The sequence below is a fragment of the Lontra canadensis genome, unplaced genomic scaffold (genome assembly GCF_010015895.1).
Source record: "Lontra canadensis isolate GAN:19392208 unplaced genomic scaffold, GSC_riverotter_1.0 scaffold25, whole genome shotgun sequence".
Taxonomy (NCBI): domain Eukaryota; kingdom Metazoa; phylum Chordata; class Mammalia; order Carnivora; family Mustelidae; genus Lontra; species Lontra canadensis.
The window spans coordinates 453,313-475,799 of record NW_022631019.1 but is presented as its reverse complement, the minus strand read 5'-3'; the positions used below and the strand labels follow the sequence as shown (position 1 = coordinate 475,799).

The following is a 22,487-nucleotide window of genomic DNA, read 5'->3' as shown; positions in this document are numbered from 1 at the left end:
CAAGCCCTCTGAAGGGACCCATTAGCACCAGGGGTGGCTGACGGTTCGGTAGTCAGCATCCTGAGGCCGCTCAGGCCCTAGGGCAGGTGGCCTCTGCTTGGGCAGGAGCTGAGGGTCCAGATGAGGTCTCTCACTATTTCTTCTTTTCTTTCTTTTTTTTTTTTTTTTTAAGATTTTATTTATTTGACACAGAGACAACCAGAGAGGGAACACAAGCAGGGTAAGTGGGAGAGAGAGAAGCAGGCTTCTTGCTGAGCAGGGAGCCCGATGTGGGGCTCCATCCCAGGACCCTGGGATCATGACCTGAGCAGAAGGCAGATGCTTAACCCACTGAGCCACCCAGGCGCCCCAAGGTCTGTCACTACGAAGACCACTGGCTTCTCCCAGCCACTACTCTGTGGAGCTGGGCGGGCACAGGTCCCCCGGTGCGAGGTGGCAGGGGTGTCTCTGCCAGGATGTCCCCTCCCTTCCCCCCTCCCCAGGAGGGTGCTCAGCAGCACGGACATGGGACTCAGTGGTGTTCCTTCCTCCCTTTATGGCAGGTGAGACACTGTGTGGGACGGGCTGGAGCTCCAGCTTTGCCTAAAAAAGGAAGTGGCTCAGCTGGGCTGGAGGATCCGGCCGGAACAAGCGGGAACTGTGTCCCCGCCGCTTCCACCCCCTCGAAGGGAGTCTTGGCACGGCAGTGCTGGCTCAGCTCCACAGACCTCAGGCCTCCGCTGGGACCAGAAACGGCCTGGTGCTTCTGCCTGGGCCCTATCGTTGGGGGGGGGGGGTGCGCAATAGGCTTGGGCCCTTGAAGTCCAGGGTGTGCCTCCCAGGGGGGCCTTGTTTGGCCCCCGGCCCCAAAGCACACAGGCTGACCGGGACCGCTGCTGCCGCTGGGGACAATGAGTCGAGGCCATGGCCAAGCAGAAGCAGCTGGAGGCTGGGGCTCCCACCCAGAGCCGACCCTGGGGACCCTGGGGTGGAACCACCCAGGTAAATGTGAGCAAACACTTCTTGGTTCATCCTCTGTCTCACTGGGCACCCCCGGCCAGGGGCGGGTCCTGGGCCATGGCGGACCGCCCTGGGGCAAGGCTGGAGCTCCCCAGCTTGGCCCCCAACTCCCCGTGTAGCAGGCAGGCCCCAGCCCCACTTCGGCCTGTGCTGCCGGGACAACAGGGAAGTTTCCGTCCCTTCTGGAAAAACTGAGCGGGTCTTCTTGGCCATGACTCAGGCCCTCGAGGAAGCAGCTGCCCTCCTCCCTCCGGCCTCTCCGTGAGACGGAGAAGGGATGAGAGGCCCAGTCTTCGGACTGGTCTGCCTAGGGCCTCTGCCCAGACTTGGCTGAGCTGGCCACCAGCCCTGGTACATTCTTCCTCCGCTCTGCTCTGTCATCCCTGCTGCTCGCATGGAGCTGACCTCTCACCTGACCCCTGGGAGGGCTCCCCCACCCCCGCAGTGTGGCCAGCTTTAGTCCCAGCCCCTGCTAGGCCCTGAGGCTTTCCTGCTGCATCAAGGCAAGTCTCATTCCAGCACCCTGCACTTCCCCACAGGAGACTCAGGCAGAGGGAAGGTTCCCAGGGAGCATGGGGGTCAGCCAGGAGTGTTATAGTCGGGGTCAGGGCTGGGCTTGAGGCAGACGCCAGAGGAAGCACAAATATAATTATCCGGAAACCTCCTCCCTCCCCTAGGCTCACCCAGCCCCTGCCTTGCCGCCCCCCACCCCCCCGCCCGGCTGAGAGCCCCAGAGCATCACTTCCTGGTGCTGGCCCACCCCACCCGCTGCTGCACAGGCAGGTGGAGGGGCTTCTGTGAACCCTGGGGACACGGCTCTCTGCAGGCCCTGCCCCCACAGGGTCCACGGGAACACTCCTCCTCCACACAGTCCAGGCCTCTGCAGAGAAGAAGGGCCCTTTGTCCCCAGCTCACTGTGGTCATGTTGACCCTAGGGAAAAGGGCAGCTCCCGGGGCCTCTGACCCCAGCCCGAGGGCACTCTGGGCCTGAGGGGCAGAGCAGTGTGTGTCCCCACCCTACCCAGTGGGGTGCCCTGTGCCTGTTTTTTACATGTTTGTACCTCACATATGCACACACTGGGGGCACCGAAACAGGAACAGGGGCTGCTGTGGTCCTGAGGCAGGGTGTGGGACAAGCCAGAGGCCTTCAGAACCCACCCGACAACAGGAAGGGGGGCAAAGGGAGGGGGGCCAGAGCAGCAGGGCCCAGAGGTCCCTTCGGCCCCCCGCCCAGCTGCCACACCCACCCTTGTCTGACTCCACTTGCCTGTTTATGGTCAGGGACATGCCAGCATCCAAGGGTCTGGAGGTCTGTCCTCTCATGGCCCAGGAGCCCAGGCCTGCCCTCTGTGGTCGCAGAGCTGGCAACAGCAGAGCGGGCAGCCTGGGCAAGGGGCGGGTACCACCCTGCCTGCCTTCATCCCATCAGGTCTCTGCAAGGACCCGCCAATGCCATATTCTGCTCTGGGGACACGGAGACCTGTCCTCCAAGGGCTGCCAAGCTGGATGGGGGACAAGCAGGTGTGTGCCTGCCAGGATGCATGTCTACTTATTTTCCCTGACAAGGGTGGGGCCATGTCAGACCGGGTGGGCACGAGCTGCAGAAGTGCTGAGACCCTAGGGAGGCAGCTGACCGGTGTGTCAGAACAGTAAGGAGGCCCGGCTGGGGGTGAGAGGGGGCAGAGAGGAAGGCCGGCATCCAGACTCCTACGTTTCTGGCCTGTAGAGACCTGAATATTGGGCCCCTCCTGAGGTGGGACCCCAGCTTTGGTTCCCTCTGCTGGAAACGTCTGCCACAGGGAGCTGATCACCAAACCCAGCCCCAGCCCCAGGTACAGTCCAGTCCAGTTTGGATTCGTAAATAGAGACTGGGGAGGGACAGACCAGTACCAACACTTTGGTGGGGGGCTCCACAGAGGTCAGGGTGGGGCCCAGGGGGCAGGAGGGAGGAACTCAGCCCTCAGAGGGAATGAACTGGCCTAATCTCCCAGAGCCCGGCTAGCTGCCCCCAGGGTCTGAGGGTGACACCTGAGCGCCCATCGCAGGAAACACTCTGAATGAATAAATGACCTGGGGCAGGTCAAGGAAGCTGACAGAGGCTCATCTCCCCATCCGTAGGGTTGGAACGATGACTCTGCCTGGGGTGTTTGGGAAGCAGACAGACGGATACGTGCACATCTACACAAACATGCAGTGCACACACATACACACACCCACGCACTGTGGAGACCCCCATGACCAGGTACACTTACAGGTCAGGGGCCTGGGCACCTGGGAAAAAAGCATTTGTTGCCCAAAATAGAGATCTGTGCCTGCCCCAGCAGTAATCCAGTGCCTCAGCCCTTGGCTTTCCCAACCGACCCTCTAAAAGCAGACCACTCGGCCCCTTCTGTTACTCCCCACTCACCCACCCCCCTCGCAGGTGCTCCTTTTGTGAGTGGGTGGGGGCAGAGCTGGGGCTGAGGCAGCTCATCCCTGGGGTCAGCTGGAGGCCATGCAGGGCCCCTGGGGCCGGCCTGGGAAGTTGGGACACACCTTAGGAACCCTTGAGGCTTTGGCAGCTGAGTTCCCCACCAAGGCCTCCCCCCAACCAGGCCCAGCTGTTGTTTTGATGACACTGGGGCCAGGAGGATCCTCAGGAGGGCCCTCATCTCCGAAGCCTGGCCAGAGCCTGCCCAGCCTCGGGCAGGAGGGGAAGGAAGGCGACTTCAGACTAGGGGAAGCTAGCCTTGGGCGCTGGGCAGCAGGCCAGGCTCCTGTCTGACTGGGCGCAGACAATTGGAAAACCCCAAGAACTCCTGTGGGATCTGAGCCGGCCACACACTGCGCTCTGCCCGAGGCCACAGAATGAGCCTGAACCCGGAGCCCCGATCTTCAGGCACATCTGAGTCCTGACCCTGCTGCTCACACACAGAGCCTTGCCGGCAACAGAGGATGCTAGATCCTTTTTTTTTTTTAAAGATTTTATTTATTTATTTGACAGAGAGAGATCACAAGTAGATGGAGAGGCAGGCAGAGAGAGAGAGAGAGGGAAGCAGGCTCCCTGCCAAGCAGAGAGCCCGACGCGGGACTCGATCCCAGGACCCTGAGATCATGACCCGAGCGGAAGGCAGCGGCCCAACCCACTGAGCCACCCAGGCGCCCAGGATGCTAGATCCTTGAAGAGGCCTTTCGGCTACCCCTAGATTCTGGACAAATTACAAGAAACACATTTTTGGTTTGCTTTTTTTTTAAGTAATCTGGGGGCGCCTGGGTGGCTCAGTCGGTTAAGTATCTGCCTTTGGCTCAGGTCCTAGGATGGGCTGTGTCAGGCTGCTCTCTGCTAGCAGGAAGCGGGCGCCTCCCTCCGCCTTGTGCTCTCTTGTTCTCTCTTTCTCTCAAATAAATGAAATCTTTAAACAAATAAATAAAAGCAAATGCCTTTATAAAAAAAAAAATCTGTACATCCAACGTGGGGCATGAACTCACAACCCTGAGACCAAGAGTCAGAAGCTCTAAACACACACACACAAAGAGTCACACGCGCTGCTGACTTGAGCCAGTCAAGTGCCCCGAGAAATAGATTTTTAATATACTGCTGGGCTTACAAATAAGTAAATATCTTCGAGGCTCCCCCCAAATTAAAAGCACTAAGAATACATAAATAAACAAACAAACGCGGGAAGATGAAAGGAAACAGGTGGCATAGCAGGGAGGCCCGCGACACAAGGACGGCGACGCGCACCTGCCATTACCGAAGCCCGCACAGGACCGAGCAGGGCCCAGGTAGGGCCGCCTCGCAGAGGGACTCCTTCCCGGAGCGACGTGTCCCCAGGATGTTCACAGGTGCGGTGGACAGGGGAAAGGAGCCACCGCTCAAAGAAACAATACACCATCAGTGAGCCTCATCGAAACAACAAATAACGGATTTGGACCCCCCCGCCCCGAGAGAGTAAGACATCCTGGCCGTCAGGTGTTACAAAGTAACCATGCGGGAACTGCTCCCACATGGAATCTGGAAGCAAAACTGGAACCTAAAAACTGAACGTGCGTGAAGAGACCGTCACAAATGACGAGATTTGAACAAGAATTAACCTCTAGATACGCTAATGAAAGAACAAAATTAAGTGACCGTGTTAATTGGCAGATTAGACTTCACCCAGCAACTAGGGAAATTTGGAAGACGAAGAAACTGGCCGGAGCGCAGGACAGAGTCCGGGAGTCGGAAACAGCGAGCGAGCGGGAGGCCCGCCTGGACACACCGCCGCGGGCGTTTCCGCGGCGCAGCGGCCCGCGGGGCGGGGCGGAGCGGGACGGCGCGGGGCGGCGCGGGGCGGCGCGGGGCGGCCGTCGGAAGCGCGGCCTCCGCTCGGGCGCGTCTGGCGCCACCTCGCGGCCGCCCCACGCGCTGCGCACGGAGCCCCGCGGGTCTCCAGGCGGGCACCCGGACGCACGCCTCGAGCGCGCAGGCCCGGGCTCTCTCACGGGGCGGGCCGGGGCGGGCCGGGGCGGAGGCCGGGGGCCCTTCCCGGCCTCGGGAGTCTCGGCCCCGGAGAGGCCTCCAGGGCTCACACCCAGGCGCAGAGCGGCTCGTCGCCGTCGGGGTGGCGTCCCACTCGCCCACGGTCGCGGCGCCCAGCGCGGCGGCGGGCTCCAGGGCTCCAGGCTGCGGGCGGCAGCAGCGCGCGGAGGCGCCGAGCCAGGCGGGCGCGGGCGGCCGAGGCAAGCACGAGCAGCGGAGGCAGCGAGAGGAAGCCGAGGACGATGAGCGCCGCGGAGCCCCTGTCCGAGAGGAGCGCGCGGCACGCGGGGCGGGGAGCCGGGTGAACCTGCGGGCGAGGCGAGCGGTCGGGCGGGGCGGGGAGTGGCGGGGCAGCAGGTGGCCCCGCGAGGCCTGGGGGCGGGGCCCGGAGGACGGACGGGGCGGGACTGCGGCCCGGGGGCGGGGCCGAGGCGGGGCCTGGTAAGGGACCGGGGGCGGGAGCAGGCGGACCAGGCGGGGCGCGGGGTCAGTGCGGACCCGAGGGCTGGGGCCTGGGCGCGGTTCTGAGGCCTGGCGGAGGGGGGTGGCTGGAGCCGCCTGGGGCCAGGCATTTTTGAGTCATGAACGGGAGGTCCGGGGCCCAAGCGGCAAATGCCCCGAGTAGGAGACCCTTGAGGGGAGGCTCAGAAACTTGTTCCCCGGTTGTCTCATCGCGGCTTTCCTCCCGTCTCTGCTTCCCCGGGGCCCTTCCCCAGGTGGGCATCGGACCTCGAGCTCCTCCCCGTGTCTCTCCCCAGAAGGCACCACCGTCCCTCCCGCGGCCCCGTCTTCATCCCCCTGCCCCACCCGCCCGCCCTATGCCTACAGAAGAAGGACCCAGGGCATGGCTACCTACATGCTTGCCCCTTCCTTAGACCAAGCCATAGCCCATTCCACACGGGGAAATCCAGCCCAGGGCAGGAAGGGTCTCCTAGTAGCTGTGGGGACGGGTAGGGGCGGTGCCCTGCAGAGCTTTGGCCATATCTTCACCTTCTCTTTCTGGAACCCCCCTCCTCTTCCCACCATGCCCAGCTGTCCAGGCCCTGGTGGCCCTTGGTACAAGGCTAGGGGCCTCCCAAAGGGAGGGAGCTGTCCGCTCCAGTGACAAACAAAAGCCCTTTTTCTGTGGCTTCTGGGTGGGGGGGGGTGCCTGGCAGAAGAAGGGGCTTTCCAGGGAGGGGCACATGTGTCTCTGGGACAAGGGGTCCATGCTGAAAGGGCAAGATTCACCTACAGCCCAGGGCCCCCCCCAAGTCCTGGGGGCCCCAGCCAGCCCCCACCCTGCCCATGGAGGGCTTAGCTCACCCTCGAGTGGCACAGGAATCCCAGGTAAACGATGGCAGCCGAGGGCAGCAGCACGAGCAGGAACACTGTCGAAGGCAGCAGCAGCTGCAGCAGGAGCCCCGCCAGGGCTTGGCCAGGCAGCAACAGGGTCCCCAAGCCGTGGACAGCCAGGCCTACCCATCCTGGGGACATCAGGGCTGAGGCCTGGCAGTCAGGAAGTCTTCCTGGCAGCATGGGTGCCGAGTCAGAAGTGCCCCCTCCCTCATCCTCCTCCGTCTCCTTCTCCTGTTCACTCATGCTTTCCCAGGCAGCAGGCCTGGGGGGTTCCCAGCAGTAGTCAGATGGCAGGACCTGGGTGCCCAGGTCAGACTCCCACCCAGAGCCCAGCAACCATGGTGGACCCAGATGGAGGACAGCGCCCTGGCCCAGGTAGGCCCAACTCTAACCATCAGTCTCCAGGGCCACACCACTGCCTCAGTTTCCCCTGCTGCCAGGCTGGGCCTCTCTCTGCCAGGCAATTGCAGCTCCAGCCCTGGCTAGTGTCCCCAGCCAGCTCCTGTGTGTTCTGGTCAGGGCTTGCACAGCTGTCCTGGCCCTGGGGCCCTCCTCCCTCCCAGGCCCGCCCTCTCCCAGCTTCCAGCTCCCCCACACAACGACTTCATTTCATAGGTCGTGACTCTGACAACGGCCCCATCAGCGGCTGCTGTATTGAGGTGGCCACACACCACACTTCCCAGCCTTCGTCCCTGCTGGTGCTCTCATCCCAAGCCTGGCCTCCCTCAGCCTCAGTAAAACAGGGGCAACACTGGGTGCCTAGAATGTGGGGCTGCTGAGAGGCCACGTGAGCAATGCACATGAACCGCTTAGTGGAGGACCCAGCATACAGTAGGTGCTCAATAACAGAGGCTACAAATACAAGCATCCTTTGTGTTGGAGTCTCATCCATCCTGAAGACAGAGAGAGCATGCATTCCATTATTTCAACAGGTGAGAAAGCCTTCCCTGACCTTCTGTAAACCCCAACTTATTTCCCCAAATATCACTGAAATGCTCTTAACTCCCAACAGACATTAGGTTTTTCTTACATAGCACGCAGCATTTTATTTTATTTTTTTGTTTAAGATTTTATTTGACAAGAGGGCAACAGAAGCAGAGTTGGTAGGGGGGAGAAACCGTCTTGCGGCTGGGCAGGAAAACCAGCTCTTTACCAAGACCCCAGGATCATGACCTGAAGGTGGAAGCAGACACTGAGGACTGAGCCACGCAGGCGTCCCAGAGGCCTTTACACCAGGTGAAGCAGCATGCTTTGTATCTTGTCAGAGAGAGAGTATAGGACTAACCGAGAAGTCTGCAAAAACTTCAGCCAACTAGAAAGGCACACCTTTGAAATGGAGGCAAAGTCAGAGAGGTCGGTCCTAGGCTTTACTAAAAGCTGCTAAGGACCAGATTACGGAAAAAAACTCCCAAGTTGCAAAAATGCCCCCATGAAGCTGGAGAAGTGGGCAGGACAGACGGACATGGGATGTGGGCCGCAGTTCAGACCCCGGACCTGGAGGTAGGAGGCTGGAGAAAGCATGGATGCCACGTTGAGTGCATTCACCAAAAGCCCTTGCTTCCCAGTCGGTCCCAAGAATGCAGCTGCTTTCCTCAGACAAGGTAGCAGGCAGCATTTTATTTTATTTTTTTTAAGATTTATTTATTTGACAGACAGAGATCACAAGTAGGCAGAGAGAGGAGGGGAAGCAGGCTCCCTGCTGAGCAGAGAGCCCACCCTGGGATCACGACCTGAGCTGAAGGCAGAGGCTTTCACCCACTGAGCCACCCAGGCGCCCCATCACGTGGCCACTTTAAACAGCGCTGACCTAACTAGCTGACACTTGGGAGCAGCTTGCCTGCGTGCGAGCTGAATGAACAAACTGGAGGGCATCAGCTAATGGCTCCCTCTCACGCCTTCTCCGCCATGGGCTCTATTGCTATCCAACTTTTCCTCTGACACTTTCCAGCACGTGAGTTCCCTGCAGACACATGTGGATGGTGGATGGCAGCGGTCGTGCACGTCGGGGCGAAGGCATGAAGCCTAAGGCAGGCCCCGGTGAGGAGGTGAGCGGAGGCTCCCTGCAGCCCACGCCAAGCCCTGTTGCCCGACACACACGCGCGCGCAACTGGATTATTTTCCCAAGTACACACGTATCCAGATCTTATGCTAGCTGTTTGCTTATTCAGATACAAATAATTTAGGGTAGAAAACGGTGCAAATGATAACGTTCAGACGCAGAGTTCGGGTGGAGAGGGTCCCAGCCTGCTTCTCACAAGCTCCCGCCTCTGCTCACATCCCTCTTGCATTCGTTCAGTCACGGAGCAGACACTCGCCGAGCTCCCGCAGTGGGCCATGACTGCTCTAGGCTCTGTGGACCCAGTGGTAAAGGAGGCCAGCGTGGCCTCTGCTTTGTAGGGAACAGCTCTGTGTGGGGGCCCCGGCAGGCCTGCGTGAATCCATACCTGAGTGAAAGGCAGGGCTCTGGGCTGTGGCAGGAGGTGGGAGGACCGGCCATGCAGCTGGCTCCCGTGGATGTCCGCCTGCAGAAAGGGCAGGTTCTAGGCTTCCCTGGCTCTTAGGGGGGTGTGAGATTTTCCACCAGGCTCCCAGGGGTCAGCGAAACATGGATGCAGCTTTTTGGCAAGAGCCCCCCTGTCCCCCCACCCCTCCAGCTCACCCCCTCACCCCCTGACATTTGTCAAGGGAAGCAGGGAACAGACAGCTTTGATCTCTTGATTTTTCTGGCTGCTTAAGTGGTAAACTATGACCTGAAGGCGGGCGCCCAGCTGACTTAGCCACCCAGGCACCCCGGGGAGGCGCCATTTGAACAGAGTGACTGAGGCTCACGGGATAGAGTCCATGTGGCTTGGGGGGTGAGATGGGGCCACTCAGCCCCTTGCCAGAGATCCACCCTTTGGATCTGGCACCTGGAAAGGCTGCTCTCAGGGTGGGGGTGGGGAAATGTCAGTGTTCTGCTGCCACTCTAGAGCAGGAGCTGGGCCTGGGGTGTGGCAAGGCAGGGCCTTGAGGACACCTCATTTCTGGGAGTGTGTGCAGCGATTGGGGACTCAGGGGGCTGGGAAAGACACGATCCCCCGCCCCAAGCCATGTTGCTTCCCAGTGGACAGTCACAAGAGGCAGCTAGGCTATACCGCCCTCTCCTGTCCGGGGTCTGGACAGGTGGCCTTACCCAGGGACTGGGGATGATAAGGTAGTCTCCGAGTCAGGGCCCCTGAATTGAGGTGACAAGTCCTGGAGGCCTTACTCGGGCCCTCTCCTGAAGCGCCGCTTCCCATCCTCTGGACTTGACTCTCCTAAAAATCCTTTGTCTGACTCCCTCCTCCTAGTGTCCAGGCAGGGCTCTGCCCCTTTCACAGCCTCTGCTGAGTTGCCTCAACCTGCCCTCAAGGGGCTACCTACTCCCCACAGTGTCATCCAGGCTGCTCGGTGTCCGTGGTCAGTCTTCTATCCTGGCGTGGCCTCTGTGTGGGGGGAGGGGCCCCACTTACCCTGTTCTTTTCCCCAGCCTGGAATCAGGAGAGAAGCCAAGCTCTAGCCACAGAGGTGGTCTTAGCCAGCAGAGACAGGAGTGGGGGGAGGAGCAGGGCCTGAGGGAGGGACCCGAGGGAGGCACGTGGGTGCCTCTCTGGGGCAAGTCATGGCACAGCAAAGGCTGTGGGCCTGTTTCGGCCTGCCTGGCCTTTGTCTCCCTGGAGGGAGGCCGAACCAAGAGCCCTGGCAGTTGGCAGGGGAGGAAAGGTGCTGGGGCAGGGGCTGCTGCCAGCCCACAGGGTGTGTCTCCTTAAGTGGCTGCGTAAACAGTGCAGAGAAGCGACCCATAGGCAGGCCCAGGAGACCACAGTGTATCCCCACCTACAGCTGCAGACTCAGCCTCCCAGTTTCTGGAAGCGGGCAGCGCACCTCCACACTTTCAGAAGGAGTGTCATGAGAGGGCTACCAGGCCGTGGCTTGCCTGGGAACCGCGTGGAGAGGACCCCAACTGGAGGACAGAGCCCAGGGTGGACCCCCTGGAGGGGAAACGGGGAGTTAAACCCTTCAGAAGGCTAAGTGGTAGTCTGGTCCCCTGGGGAGATGATGGGCTGGGGACACATGGGCTGGGGATGGCAAGTGGCCTCCAGTAACCATGAGGGATTCCTGTTCTTCACAGATGGACTCCAGGAGCTCCCAGCCAGGGGAGCAAGATGTGACAGAGGCAGGGGCTGCCCAGGAACTTCGGTGGGTGGAGCTGGGCTCCGAGGGCTCCGAGGGCTCCGAGGAGGCCCTGGGAGCCAGGACAGAAGGTCCCAGGGCTCCGCAAGCCGGGGGGCGCCTGCTGCAAGCCGTGTGGTGGGGTCATCTCGGCCTGGCAACAAAGCTACTGCGTCAAGGGGCCAGTGTGGAGGAGAGGTGAGCCCCGGGCGGGGTTGGCAGGGGTCCCTTCTCTGGGCAGGGCGGCAAGGGCCCTTCCACCCGCGCCTCTGCCCCCGTGCGTGCCCCCCTGGCTGCCCACAGGGACCACACGGGCAGGACCCCGCTCCACCTGGCCGTGCTGCGCGGCCACGTGCCCCTGGTGCGTCTCCTGCTGCGGCGCGGGGCGGCGGTGGCAGCTGCCGACCGAGCCGGGCGCACACCTCTCCACGAGGCCGCCTGGCACGGGCACTCGCGGGTGGCCGAGCTCCTTCTGCGGCGCGGGGCCCCCGCGGCGGCGCTCTCGGGGGCCGGCCTCACGCCGCTGCACTGGGCCGCGGCGCTGGGCCGCACTCTGCTGGCGGGGCGCCTGCTGGACGCGTCGGGACCCGGCCCCGCGGCGGCGGACGCGCGCGGCTGGACGGCGGCGCACTGGGCGGCGGCGGGCGGCCGGCTGCCGGTGCTGGAGCTGCTGGCGGCGGAGGGCGCGAGCCTGGACGGGGCCCTGACCGTGGCGGCCGCGGCGGGGCGCACGGCTGCGCTCCGCCTCCTCCTGGCGCGCGGGGCCCGGGTGGACGCCCGGGACGTTGTGGGGACCGCAGCGCTCGGCGTAGCGGCGAGCCTGGGCCGCAGGCAGGTACGGCTCGGCCTGGCTGCGGGGAGGGCGGGCTCCTCCGCCGGGTGGAGCTGGACGGGAGGGAGGGCGGGCGGCTGTCGGGGGTCTGAGAGCGGCCTTGCCATTTGTAACCTCTCTTGGGAGGCCGGTGAGGATGCCTGGCCCGGCATTCGGACTTCCTCCTGGTGACTGGCAGCAACAAATACGGAGCGAGCACCAGGGCTGTCCTGGAGTCCAGCAGGCCCCCAGGCAGCCGGAAGGGAGGCCGCGGGCTGCTTAGTCTTGGACTTTGTAGGATGGAGGAGGAGCCCTCCTCCATCTAGGAGCCCTCCAGGACTGCAGAGGTGCAGGCCCATCGTCACCCAACGGGGAAGCAGCAATGAGAAAGCGGCTGTTGGGTGGGAGAGGCCAGATGAGATGTGGGTCAGGGCCAGCATCTGCCCTCTCCTTCCCTCTTCTAGGACATGGAGGTGCTGCTTGACCACGGGGCAGACCCCAGCCTCAAGGACAGGCACAGTCGCTCTGCACTCCACAGGGCTGCTGCCGGGGGACACCTGCCCGCTGTCCAGCTGCTAGCAGCCTGGGGAGCAGAAGTGGATGCTCGCGACTTGCTGGGCCTCACACCCCTACACCACGCTGCTCGGGGAGGCCACGCAGAGGTCGCCAGCCACCTCCTAGACAGGGGAGCGCAGGTCAATGCTGCTGGATGGCTCCACAAGACCCCCCTTCACCTTGCCCTGGAGCATGGCCACGGCCCCACTGCAGAGCTTTTGCTGAGCCGAGGGGCTAGCCCCACCCTGAGGACACGATGGGGTGAAGTGGTCCAGGACCTGCTGTCCGAGGGAGCCTGCCCCAGGCACTGCCCACCCTTTGCAGAGAGCAGGAGTGGGAGGGGCACAGAGCCCCAGAGGCCCCCAGCTGGACAGAAGTCTTCCGGCTCCCAGAGTCTTCGGTGTGCACCAGTTCCTCTCTTCTGGACCGAGCCTGCCTGCCTCCCTGAGGGGAGGACAGCAGAGGGGTTCCCAGAAGAGAAGGGGGGCAGTGACTTGAGCTCCGCTAATGGACCTGGGACTGCTCCGCAGCCCCCTGGGATCACGTCTCCCCTGCAGCTGCAGCCTCCTCCACACTCTGCTTTAGTAGAGACTGAGTCGTGGCAACAGATTTGACTGAAACCTGACAGTCTCCTGTGTCCACCATGGGGTTGTCACCCTCAGCTGTTCTCGCTGTGACATGGGGACGTTCTTACTGTGTTTCCTTCATTATATCTGGTATTTGCCTGTTGGCACCCATTTTTTTAAAGAAAGATTTACTTGAGAGAGAGAAAGAGCATAGATGGGAGAGGGTTAGAGAGAGAAGCACACTCCCTGCCAAGCAGGGAGCCCGATGCGGGACCCCATTCCAGATATCCAGGATCATGACTGCCGAAGGCGGTTGCTCAACCCACTGAGTCCCCCAGGTGCCCTGTTGGCATCTCTTTATCACAGGGCTGAACTAATGGGCACAGTTGTTCACATCACCCCTGTGATCCAGGGCCCGCTCTCAGAACTGCTGTCTTCCCTCTCACAAACCCGGGTGATACACCCCCCATCCTAAATTATCTAAGATCAGGTACCAGACAACAGGGACAGGCACTATGCAACAAGGACCACTGGGATTCTCAGACAAGCCAAGGCAAACTGTTTCCCTTGCTCTGCCTTGTCTTCCCTGTGGGACCCCAAAAGAGGCTCTGGCCCAAGCTTTTTGCTCCTTCTTGCTTCTGGCTCCAGAGGACACTGGTGCCTCTCTGCATAGCACATCCTCTCCTCGCAGGAAATGCAGGTAGTAAAGAATGTTCTTCAATGATGTCAGCCTCTCCCTGTCATTACTCAGCCATCTCTGTAAGTTAAAACTCCTGTGGCACAACTGAAACAGATGAACGGTTGTTTCTGACGACCCACCTCCGGATCCTCATAGAAAATCATCACCATATTTAATTTAAAACTATAGTTTTTCTGAGAGAACAGCTTTACAGAATGGATTTCATTTTTCAAAAGTGCGAGTTCTGCCAAATTTTTTTAAAAAAGATTTTATTTATTTATTCATGAGAGACAGAGAGAGAGAGAGGCAGAAGGAGAAGCAGGCTCCCCACTGAGCAGGGAGCCAAACGAGTTGTGCCAAATTAGCACCTTGGCCCACAGGCCATGGAAATGCTTGGATTTACACCCAGGGTAACAGGAAGCCTTGAAGGAGTTTGTGTGAATGTGACATGGTCTGATCTGCTTGGAACTGGCCAAATACACAGCGGATTGCTCCCGAGGAAAGGAGGTACAGGGAAGCCAGTGAGATGGTGGCACCTCAGTAGCAGGGGTTGGGATAAACAGGCACAATCAGGCTGATTCTGTGGGCAGAGTCCCTTGGACTTGTTGACGGGCTGGACATGGGAGGGGAGGTACGAGGGGATAACAGTGACTCCTAGTGAGACCTAGACCTGAGTTGGGGGTGTCGGTGATAGACCTTTTACTCCATGGGGAGAGCAGACCCATAGGAGACAAGAGGGAAAAGGTGAGGGCTGGAATGACATCTTTGGGATCCTCACTGAGAATGGTCTCCAGAGGTGCAGGATGGCCCTACACCGAGCTGGCCAGCATAACCCATGGGCTCTACTTTCAAGGCACACCCAGCACCCAAGTGCCTCTCACCTCCTCCACTGGGTCTGCTATGGCCCACACCACCATCGGTTGCACATGGAACATAATGTTGCCACAGCCCAGCCAGCTCCCAGCCCAACTGGTCTCCTTGCCTGAGCCCTGGCCTCCCCACAGTCTTCCCTAAACAGCAGCTAGCAGCTCATTTAAAAAGTTGGTGGTGCTACTTTCCCACTCCAAATGTCCCCACTGACTCCTCCTTTCGTGAAAGCAAAAACCAAATGTGGGATATTGTATTGCTCAGATGCCCCAGTGACCTCACCCAGCTCACATGTTCTACCGTGGGATCTCCTTGTGCCTCCTGTGAAAATTAGCAACAGAGGGGCGCCGGGGTGGCTCAGTGGGTTAAAAGCCTCTGCCTTCAGCTCAGGTCATGATCCCAGGGTCCTGGGATCGAGTCCTGCATCGGGCTCTCTGCTCAGCGGGGAGCCTGTTTTCCCCCCTCTCTCTGCCTGCCTCTCTGCCTACTTGTGATCTCTGTCAAATAAATAAAATCTTAAAAAAAGAAAAAGAAAATTAGTAACAGAAAGCCTCACTAAAATGTAGCTGGGAGGCTCAGGAGAGAGGACGCCCTCCGGCCCCCCCACTCACCAACTGCTGACCCAACAAGAAGAGGGACTCTGCAAGTGGGTGTTACTTCCACTACCCCCAGCAGGAGGAAGAGAGGCTTTCCTCGTCTGCCCAGCAACAGCCCAGCCAATGGGGGGACTGTTACAACCTAGACAATGAGAGGCTGTCCAATGGGAGACAGCCATAATTTAGCCAGTGAGAGACTTTCACAGCCCTGCCGAAGGGAGGGGCACCTGGGTGGTTCCGCTGGTGAAGCCTCTGCCTTGGGCTCAGGTCATGATCCCAGGGTCCTGGGATGGAGCTCCACATCCGGGTCCCTGCTCACTGGGAAGCCTACTTGTCCCCCTAACCGTCCCCACCCCCGCTGTGACCTCTCTCTCAAGTAAATAAAAAATCTTTAATAAAAGAAGACAGCCACAATTTAGCCAATAAGAAGCCACTGTATTTCAAACTCTCAGTTTACTCCAGGGGACTGTTTGTTTGCAACAGCCCTCCCACCCCTTGTTTTCTTTATAAAAATCCTCCCTTGGTTGTTCTCCTGGTGTTGGAGAAGCTGGCTTGTCCTGGATTGCAATTCTCTTATTTTTAAAAAATTTTTAAAAAGATTTTATTTATTTACTTGACAGAGAGAGATCACAAGTAGGCAGAGAGAGAGAAGTGGGGAAGGAGCAAGCTCCCTGCTGAGCTGAGAGACCGTAGATCCCAGGACCCTGAGATCATGACCCAAACAGAAGGCAGAGGCTTTACCGCTGAGCTGCGGGGGCGCCCGTGGCAGTTTTATTTGTAATGTTAACACTCCTACCTAGAACTGGAGTCCGTGTCTCTGTCCCTTGACACTGAGTGAACTTTTTTTTTTTTAAGATTTTATTTATTTATTTGACAGACAAAGATCACAAGTAGGCAGAGAGGCAGGCAGAGAGAGAGGAGGAAGCAGGTTCCCTGCGGAGCAGAGAGCCCGATGTGGGGCTCGATCCCAGGACCCTGGGATCATGACCTGAGTCGAAGGCAGAGGCTTTAACCCACTGAGCCACCCAGGCGCCCCTTGAGTGAACTTTTGTGACTATCTGCGCTGCTGAAATGATGCTGTGTGGCTCTCCAGGGTGAGCCAAGAAGGCATAAGGCACCGGTATCACCTTGCCCTTTAGCCACGGTGTAGGGAATGACGGCCCTGAAGCCACCACGCAGCGAGGAAGCCTGAATGCAGCATGTACCCGCCCATCTCTGAGGTTCAGCGGCCCACGGGACGCTCATCCACCTCACTCCCACCACACTGGCTGTTTTCCTGTTCCTGACCACACCAGGTGTACTCCTGCCACTAGTCCTTTGCACTGGCCGACTCCTCTGTCTGCTGCTCTACCCCCATAGATACCAGCCTGTGCCTCGGTCACTTCCTTCACTCACCACCACCCGCAGTGCATGCGCTAACACTATTTAAAATTGTGCCCCCCAAAAGAGAAAGCTCTTCTTCAGGTAGAATGCCAGGAAGTATGGGAAGAATGATGGGGTTAGAAAATCAATGAATGAATACAGATTTGCCAAGAAATAGGAAATGTATGTTGTCTCAAAGTGTGGTGGCCCTGGAGGGGTGCTGCTCACCCGTTCCAGAATGCGCTCGTCATTCCGGTTCACGTCCACCACAGCACCTCTCGGTGGACTGTATACTTCTCCTGGTGGCCCCTGACACAGGCTGAGCATGCAAAGTTACTGGGGTCTCCCATTTCCGCCCAACACAAGGCATCCTAATAGCAATGTTTGCTCACAACGACTCTGTGAGTTGACAAGTTGTCTGACCTGCATCCTATCTGAGGCCCTCCCTGTCTGATCCGGATTCCTCTCCCTTTTTTTTAAAAGATTTTATTTACTTGACACTGAGAGCATCTAGACCACAAGCAGGGGGAGGGCAGAGGAAGAGGGAGAAGCAATCTCCCTGCCGAGCTCCATCCCTGGACCCAGAGATCACCACCTGAGCCGAAGGGAGACGCTCAGCCGACTGAGCCACCCTGGTGCGCCTGCTTCCTCCCTCTCAACAAGACACCTCTGCGCTCCTACCTCCATCTCAGGGTCTGCTTACAGGAAACTCTTAATGAGTTACAAAGTATTTCTCTACGAGATACTACTTACAAGCATAAAAAGGGTGGAGAACCCTGGTAAACAAAACCTTGAGTCAAGTGGTCAAAGCTGAAAGCACCCAAGTTGGGACAGGTTGCCATCCGGCTGGATACTATGCATCGACAAAGACACAGTATAATTTCCGTAGTATTCTGCCAAAAACGTACAACCAGACTCTAATGAGGAAACATCAGATTCAAATTCAGACACCCTACAAAATAACTAACCTGTACTCTTCAAGAATGCTGGGATCAGTAAAGAAAAAATGAGGATTGGGGGCGCCTGGGTGGCTCAGTGGGTGAAGCCTCTGCCTTTGGCTCAGGTCATGATCTCAGGGTCCTGGAATCGAGACCCGCATCGAGACCCGCATCGGACTCTCTGCTCAGCGGGGAGCCTGCTTCTCCCTCTGCCTGCAGTTCCCCCAGCCTGTGCCCTCCCTGTCAAATAAAGAAACATAATCTTTAAAAAACAATGTTTAAAAAATGTAGACCGTTGGTGCTTTTGGGTAAAGTGCATGGGGAGTTCCACGAAGTAGTCTTGCAACTTTTCTGTCATTTAAAAAGTTAAAAGAAATTGCCCCCTCCCATTCTGCCCCCGACTTCGTTATTTTTCATTTTAACGGTAATACAGCGGTAAGGTGGTAAAACACAAAACTCACCATCTGAGAGATTCCGTTTTACGGTAAGTGCTGCGGAAGCGAGCACGCGTCCTGACCATTTTCAAGTGCACAGTTCGAGGGCGTTCGGCACCTTCACACGCTCAGGCAGCCTCAGCGCAGCCGCAGAACCTCTGCCCCGCCGGGACCCCGCGCCCACTGGCGGCCGCGCCCCCTACCCCCCCCCCCCCCCCCCCGCGGACCCCGCGCCCCCCGCCCTCTCCGCCCCCCGCCAGCGGACCCCGCGCCCCGCCCAGCGGACCCCGCGCCCCGCCCAGCGGACCCCGCCTCCCGCCGGCTTCCGTCGGCGCACCCGCCCGCTCTGCGCGTCCCGGACGAGCAGGACCGTTAGCGTCCATCTTCCTCACCGTACCCACCGCTCCAGACCGCTCCTCTCTCCAGACTGCGAGCCCCGGCCCCGCAGGCGCAGCCAGCCGCCGGCGCAGGGGGAGGGCGCTCCGTCGCAGCCCGCCGAGCCCCCAAACCTCGGGCCAGCCGCGCAAGGAACCCCGCCCCAGAACGCCCTTCACCCCGGAAGTCCCCGCCGGGCCGCTGACCCGGAGGCACTCGGGCGCCGCCGCCGCTTCCGCTGGAGGCGGGGCGGCACGGCGCATGCGCGGCTGGGCAGAGCCGCCGGCTCGCGGGCGCCATGGTGTTCCTCACCGCGCAGCTCTGGCTGCGGAGCCGGCTCACTGACCGCTACTGGCGGGTACAGGAGGTGCTGCGGCATGCGCGGGTGAGTGGGCCGCGCACGCCCCGCGTCCCACCGCGTCTTCCCCCGGCCCGGAGCCCGCAGATGGGGCGCGGAGCCTGCGGGTCGCGCTGACCACCCTCCTTTCCCGTTCTCGACCCAGCACTTCCGCGGAAGGAAGAACCGGTGCTACCGGCTGGCGGTGCGAGCGGTGACCAGAGCGTTTGTGAAATGCACAAAAGCGCGAAGACTGAAGAAGAGGAACATGAGGACAGTAAGCGCGGACGGCCGCTCCCACCCCATCCCTTTCCCCGGGTCCCGACCGCTCCGGCCCCCATCGCAGGGGATGGCTTCTCCGTCTGGTACCGCCCTCGGTTCCCCTGGTCCTCCCTCTCTCACTTCACGTCCGAAGCCGCCGCCAGTTCTGCCTGCTCCGCGGAGTCTGGGCTAGCCGGGCTCTCTCCTGGGCCGGTGTGACAGCTCCTCGCCAGCGCCCCTGCTCCCACCGCCCTGCTCTCCGCGGAAGGCCCTGGGGTGGCCGTGCACACCCTTAACGAAAGCGACCCCAGCCGGACTCGGGTGCCGAGACCTCGTCTGTAACCGCTGGCCTTCGTCAGTGACATTTTGTAAATACTGGCTGAACGAATGAGGAAGAGGGGATAATTCTGACCCCCCTTTTAAAAATATTTTATTTATTTGACAAGAGAGAGTACAGCAGGGGGGAGCAGTAGGTAGAGGGGGAGGGGGAAGCAGGCTCTCCACTGAGCAGGGAGCTCGGTGTGGGACTGATCCCAGGACCCTGGGGTCACGACCTGAGTGGAAGACAGATGCTTAACCCACTGAGCCACCCAGGCGCGTAGTTTTGACCCTTTAAAGTCAGAAATGCCTCAGTACCTGCTGACCAGGGTCACAGCATGAGAAACTATCCCTGTGCACAGTGGTCTCGTGTGCAGGAGTGACCTCTGCATCCCAGCGCTGTTCTTCAAGCCTTTCATTCACTCAGAATGTTATCCTGGTGCAGCTTCCTGCGACGCTGGGTCTGGTCAGTTCACCAGTGCATGGGACGACCTGTGGGCAGTGTCCAACAGCACACATGCGTTTGCTGCTGTTGGGAGGGAGCAGAGGACCTCAGGGTGGGCTGGGGTCGCCGTACAGCTGCGGCCTCATGTGAGAGCGCCTTAGCAATGCCGATTCTCAGGCCCACTACTGAGTCAGAAACTCGGCGGGGTGGGGCGCGGCTAGAAATCTGTTTTAACAAACTCCTAATTCTCGTGCGTGTTCAAAGTTTAGAACCACTGAAAGGAGAAAACGGACTTGAGTACTGTCTTAAGATTGAGAAAATAATGATTTAAGAATCCAAAGCATAATTTTTATTTTTTAAAGTAATCTGTACAGTGTGAGGTTTGAACGCACAAGCTCCAGAGTTGCACGCTCTACCAGCTGAGCCAATCAGGCGCCCCATAATGCACCCCCATGTTTAACAGACTAGATCTGTCACTCTGACTTACCCTCCCAGATTACTCTTGATTTCTGTGCAGTTTCCAGACCTGTTGCTGTGCCTGGAACTTACCCTCCTACTCCTTGCCAGGAAGGATCTCATGATGCTTCCCCTCCCCTCCCCTCCAGTCCTGCTCTTTCCTCCAGACTGTGTTTACCTCCATCTCTGCAAAGCTTCCACCTCAAGTTTTTCATCCCCACCTGGTTGCACTGATCTCAGTGGCTGTTGTAATTCATCCACATGGATCCTTTCTGCACTGAACTCTGAGTCTTTTGCCCACTTTTGTATTCTCAGGGTCTAAGAAATGCTTTAAGGTATGTGATTTTCCTCTTTATTTAGAAGGAAGCAGGCATGTGAATGAAGGGCATCAACCTTTGCTAACTGTACCACAGGCTAGTGTGTGTGAAGAGAAATCACGACTGTTCTATTTACTTTTGCAAAAAGTGTTTGACTTTTACTTGACTCAGAACCTTTGCTGGGAGGTGTGGACATAATGCACAACTAGTTCTTAAGCATCTCAATGTTTTCTTATTTCAGCTCTGGATTAATCGAATTACAGCTGCCTCCCAGGAACATGGACTGAAATACCCAGCATTCATTGTCAATTTAATTAAGGTACGGTTTAGGATGTGGTCTTGTTGAGATGTTGAAATCTACAGAAAGTGATCCAGCTGACACGGTCCAGTACAACAGGCTGTGGAGTGTTGGCTCCTTGGCACGTTCTCAAGGTGGAGCTGTGGCAGGTTCAGGGACCCACTGCAATTGCTTTGCCTTTGCCTCGCTGGTAGCAGAATTGGAAATAGGGCAGCGATACCAGGACATGAGCCCTTGTGTTTTCCCATCAAGAGAAAAGGGGCAGAAAACTTGGCTGGACCTTTAAAGTGTAATTTCAAAGTTTTGCACTGAAAGATTTCTGATGAGGTAGCAGATGAAGTTGAAACTCAGCAGGGGGACTATCTTGGACAGGAGAGATTAAGCATGTGTCACAACATTTTGGTTAATTGTTGAATCTGGTGTTTACGCTAATCCCTCTTATATTTAAATTTTTTCTTAAAAAGGGGAGTGGGTGTTGTGCTTCTAGCCTGTCCCACATCCTGTCTTCGGTACTTTGCAAGTATCCTCATGCATGACTTCGTCATTGTACTGATGAGCTCGAGGCTCAGAGTGGACCTTGCCCCAGGTGGTAGAGCAGGAACCACCCTTGCACAGTTACAGTTCACACGCAGGCTCATCCTACTTTTTGCTTTTCACGTTCGTCTGTTTTTGGAAGTCACATGTAGTTTTACTTGTTAGCTGATCTGGTGCCGTTCCCTTGTGGGAATCAAGAATACCCACTTTTGTTCTTTACTCCTCTGCCGGCATATCACATACTTATGTGTCTCATTTTGTTGTTTCTTCAAGGGGGATTGTGATTTCCTCTTTGAAGCTGCCTTAAAGGTTTCCCCAGGCCAGCAGTCCTAGTTCTTTCGGGGTGACTGATGATCGATCGTTGACCCTAACAAGGTTCTTAGGGTCTACCAGGACCAGATGTTGGCATCCTTGCTCATGGGATATCACCTCCTGCAGGATGCCTTCCCCTTGTCCACGTTTACCTTCAGCATCCTGCTTGGATACATTTGCCACAGGCTCTCCACCTCCCCAGAGAGCCCATGTGTCCCGGGAGGGCAGAGACTGCCCTGGAGTGGGTGCTCAGCAGAGGAGAGGCTTCTGGCTGACTCAAAGCATAGGACTCTTAGCTGCATTCAGTCTTGCTGCCTTTCACTGAAAGACATTTCTGATGCTGACACAGGCTCTGATTTTCTTCCCAGTGCCAGGTGGAGCTCAACAGAAAAGTACTTGCAGATCTAGCCATCTATGAACCAAAGACTTTTAAATCTTTGGCTGCTTTGGCCAAAACAAGGCGACAAGAAGGATTTGCTGCTGCCCTGGGGGATGGCAAAGAACCTGAAGGCATATTTTCCAGAGTGGTGCAGTATCACTGAGGGGGACTCCAACACTGTCTGCCCTTTGCAGCCGAGCGTCTTAGGAAGTTTTCTTTTCCCATCACAGTAATTAAAATAGGGGCTAAGAATTATTTGTCACCAGTGTGTTTTATCACCAATTACTAATTTACATTTTAATAATAGGTGTAAGAGCCCCTTTTTTCCCCTCACTGCGACAGATCTAGAAATCATACAAATTATACAAATAAAGTTCGTGTGGTATTCAGAGCTTTGAATTGTGTTCTCTGGCATAAGCACACATGCCCTGGGTGCCCTGTGGGGGTGGGGGTGGGAGACTGCCAGGGTGAGGGGTCAGCTGGGAGAGCAGGAGCCAGATCGCTGAACTTTGACCTTGGCTCCCCCTTCAGGGCTGTGCTGGTAGCCTGTCCAGAACCCAAGCCTCCCAACCCCACACTGGCCCTGCCTATGCCTGACTTAATTTTTCTACCCTTCTA

At 58.2% G+C, this 22,487-nt stretch overlaps 3 protein-coding genes across 7 annotated transcripts; 2 read left to right on the top strand and 1 right to left on the bottom strand.

Moving 5' to 3' along the window:
* Positions 1-350: 350 nt before the first annotated feature.
* Positions 351-7,425, bottom strand: TMEM88B (transmembrane protein 88B). 2 transcript variants are annotated; one of them, XM_032863147.1, is made up of 2 exons: positions 6,806-7,112; positions 351-582 (listed from the first exon to the last, which is right to left on the bottom strand). In XM_032863147.1, exons 1-2 carry the CDS (start codon positions 7,079-7,081, stop codon positions 391-393), a joined length of 468 nt encoding a protein of 155 aa, XP_032719038.1. In that variant the 5' UTR covers positions 7,082-7,112; the 3' UTR covers positions 351-390. The 2 variants fall into 2 exon arrangements, with proteins under 2 accessions (XP_032719038.1, XP_032719037.1); XM_032863146.1 differs by lacking the exon at positions 351-582 and adding an exon at positions 5,478-5,807 and having other exon boundaries at positions 6,806-7,425.
* ANKRD65 (ankyrin repeat domain 65) lies at positions 7,109-13,132 on the top strand. Of its 4 annotated transcripts, XM_032863141.1 has the most exons (6): positions 7,109-7,213; positions 7,454-7,770; positions 8,805-8,883; positions 10,989-11,227; positions 11,333-11,864; positions 12,305-13,132. In XM_032863141.1, the coding sequence occupies exons 3-6, from the start codon at positions 8,809-8,811 to the stop codon at positions 13,007-13,009; spliced, it is 1,551 nt and encodes a 516-aa protein (XP_032719032.1). In that variant the 5' UTR covers positions 7,109-7,213; positions 7,454-7,770; positions 8,805-8,808; the 3' UTR covers positions 13,010-13,132. The 4 variants fall into 4 exon arrangements, 3 of the variants coding, with proteins under 3 accessions (XP_032719032.1, XP_032719034.1, XP_032719035.1); XM_032863143.1 differs by lacking the exons at positions 7,109-7,213; positions 7,454-7,770 and having other exon boundaries at positions 8,770-8,883; XM_032863144.1 differs by lacking the exons at positions 7,109-7,213; positions 7,454-7,770; positions 8,805-8,883 and adding an exon at positions 10,745-10,891.
* Positions 13,133-18,465: 5,333 nt separating this feature from the next.
* Positions 18,466-22,260, top strand: MRPL20 (mitochondrial ribosomal protein L20). Its single transcript, XM_032863140.1, has 4 exons — positions 18,466-18,597; positions 18,716-18,826; positions 20,588-20,665; positions 21,859-22,260. The coding sequence occupies exons 1-4, from the start codon at positions 18,511-18,513 to the stop codon at positions 22,030-22,032; spliced, it is 450 nt and encodes a 149-aa protein (XP_032719031.1). The 5' UTR covers positions 18,466-18,510; the 3' UTR covers positions 22,033-22,260.
* Positions 22,261-22,487: the final 227 nt, after the last annotated feature.

Bases quoted from the DNA above. Each gene is read 5' to 3' on its own strand.
- MRPL20 (XM_032863140.1), top strand. From the start codon at position 18,511: ATGGTGTTCCTCACCGCGCAGCTCTGGCTGCGGAGCCGGCTCACTGAC. The intron at 18,598-18,715 runs GTGAGTGGGCCG...TTCTCGACCCAG, and splicing joins AGGTGCTGCGGCATGCGCGG to CACTTCCGCGGAAGGAAGAA. The intron at 18,827-20,587 runs GTAAGCGCGGAC...TTCTTATTTCAG, and splicing joins AGAAGAGGAACATGAGGACA to CTCTGGATTAATCGAATTAC.
- ANKRD65 (XM_032863141.1), top strand. From the start codon at position 8,809: ATGTGGATGGTGGATGGCAGCGGTCGTGCACGTCGGGGCGAAGGCATG. The intron at 8,884-10,988 runs GTGAGCGGAGGC...TGTTCTTCACAG, and splicing joins AGGCAGGCCCCGGTGAGGAG to ATGGACTCCAGGAGCTCCCA. The intron at 11,865-12,304 runs GTACGGCTCGGC...TCCCTCTTCTAG, and splicing joins CGAGCCTGGGCCGCAGGCAG to GACATGGAGGTGCTGCTTGA.
- TMEM88B (XM_032863146.1), bottom strand. From the start codon at position 7,081: ATGAGTGAACAGGAGAAGGAGACGGAGGAGGATGAGGGAGGGGGCACT. The intron at 5,808-6,805 runs GTGAGCTAAGCC...CCTCGCCCGCAG, and splicing joins GATTCCTGTGCCACTCGAGG to GTTCACCCGGCTCCCCGCCC.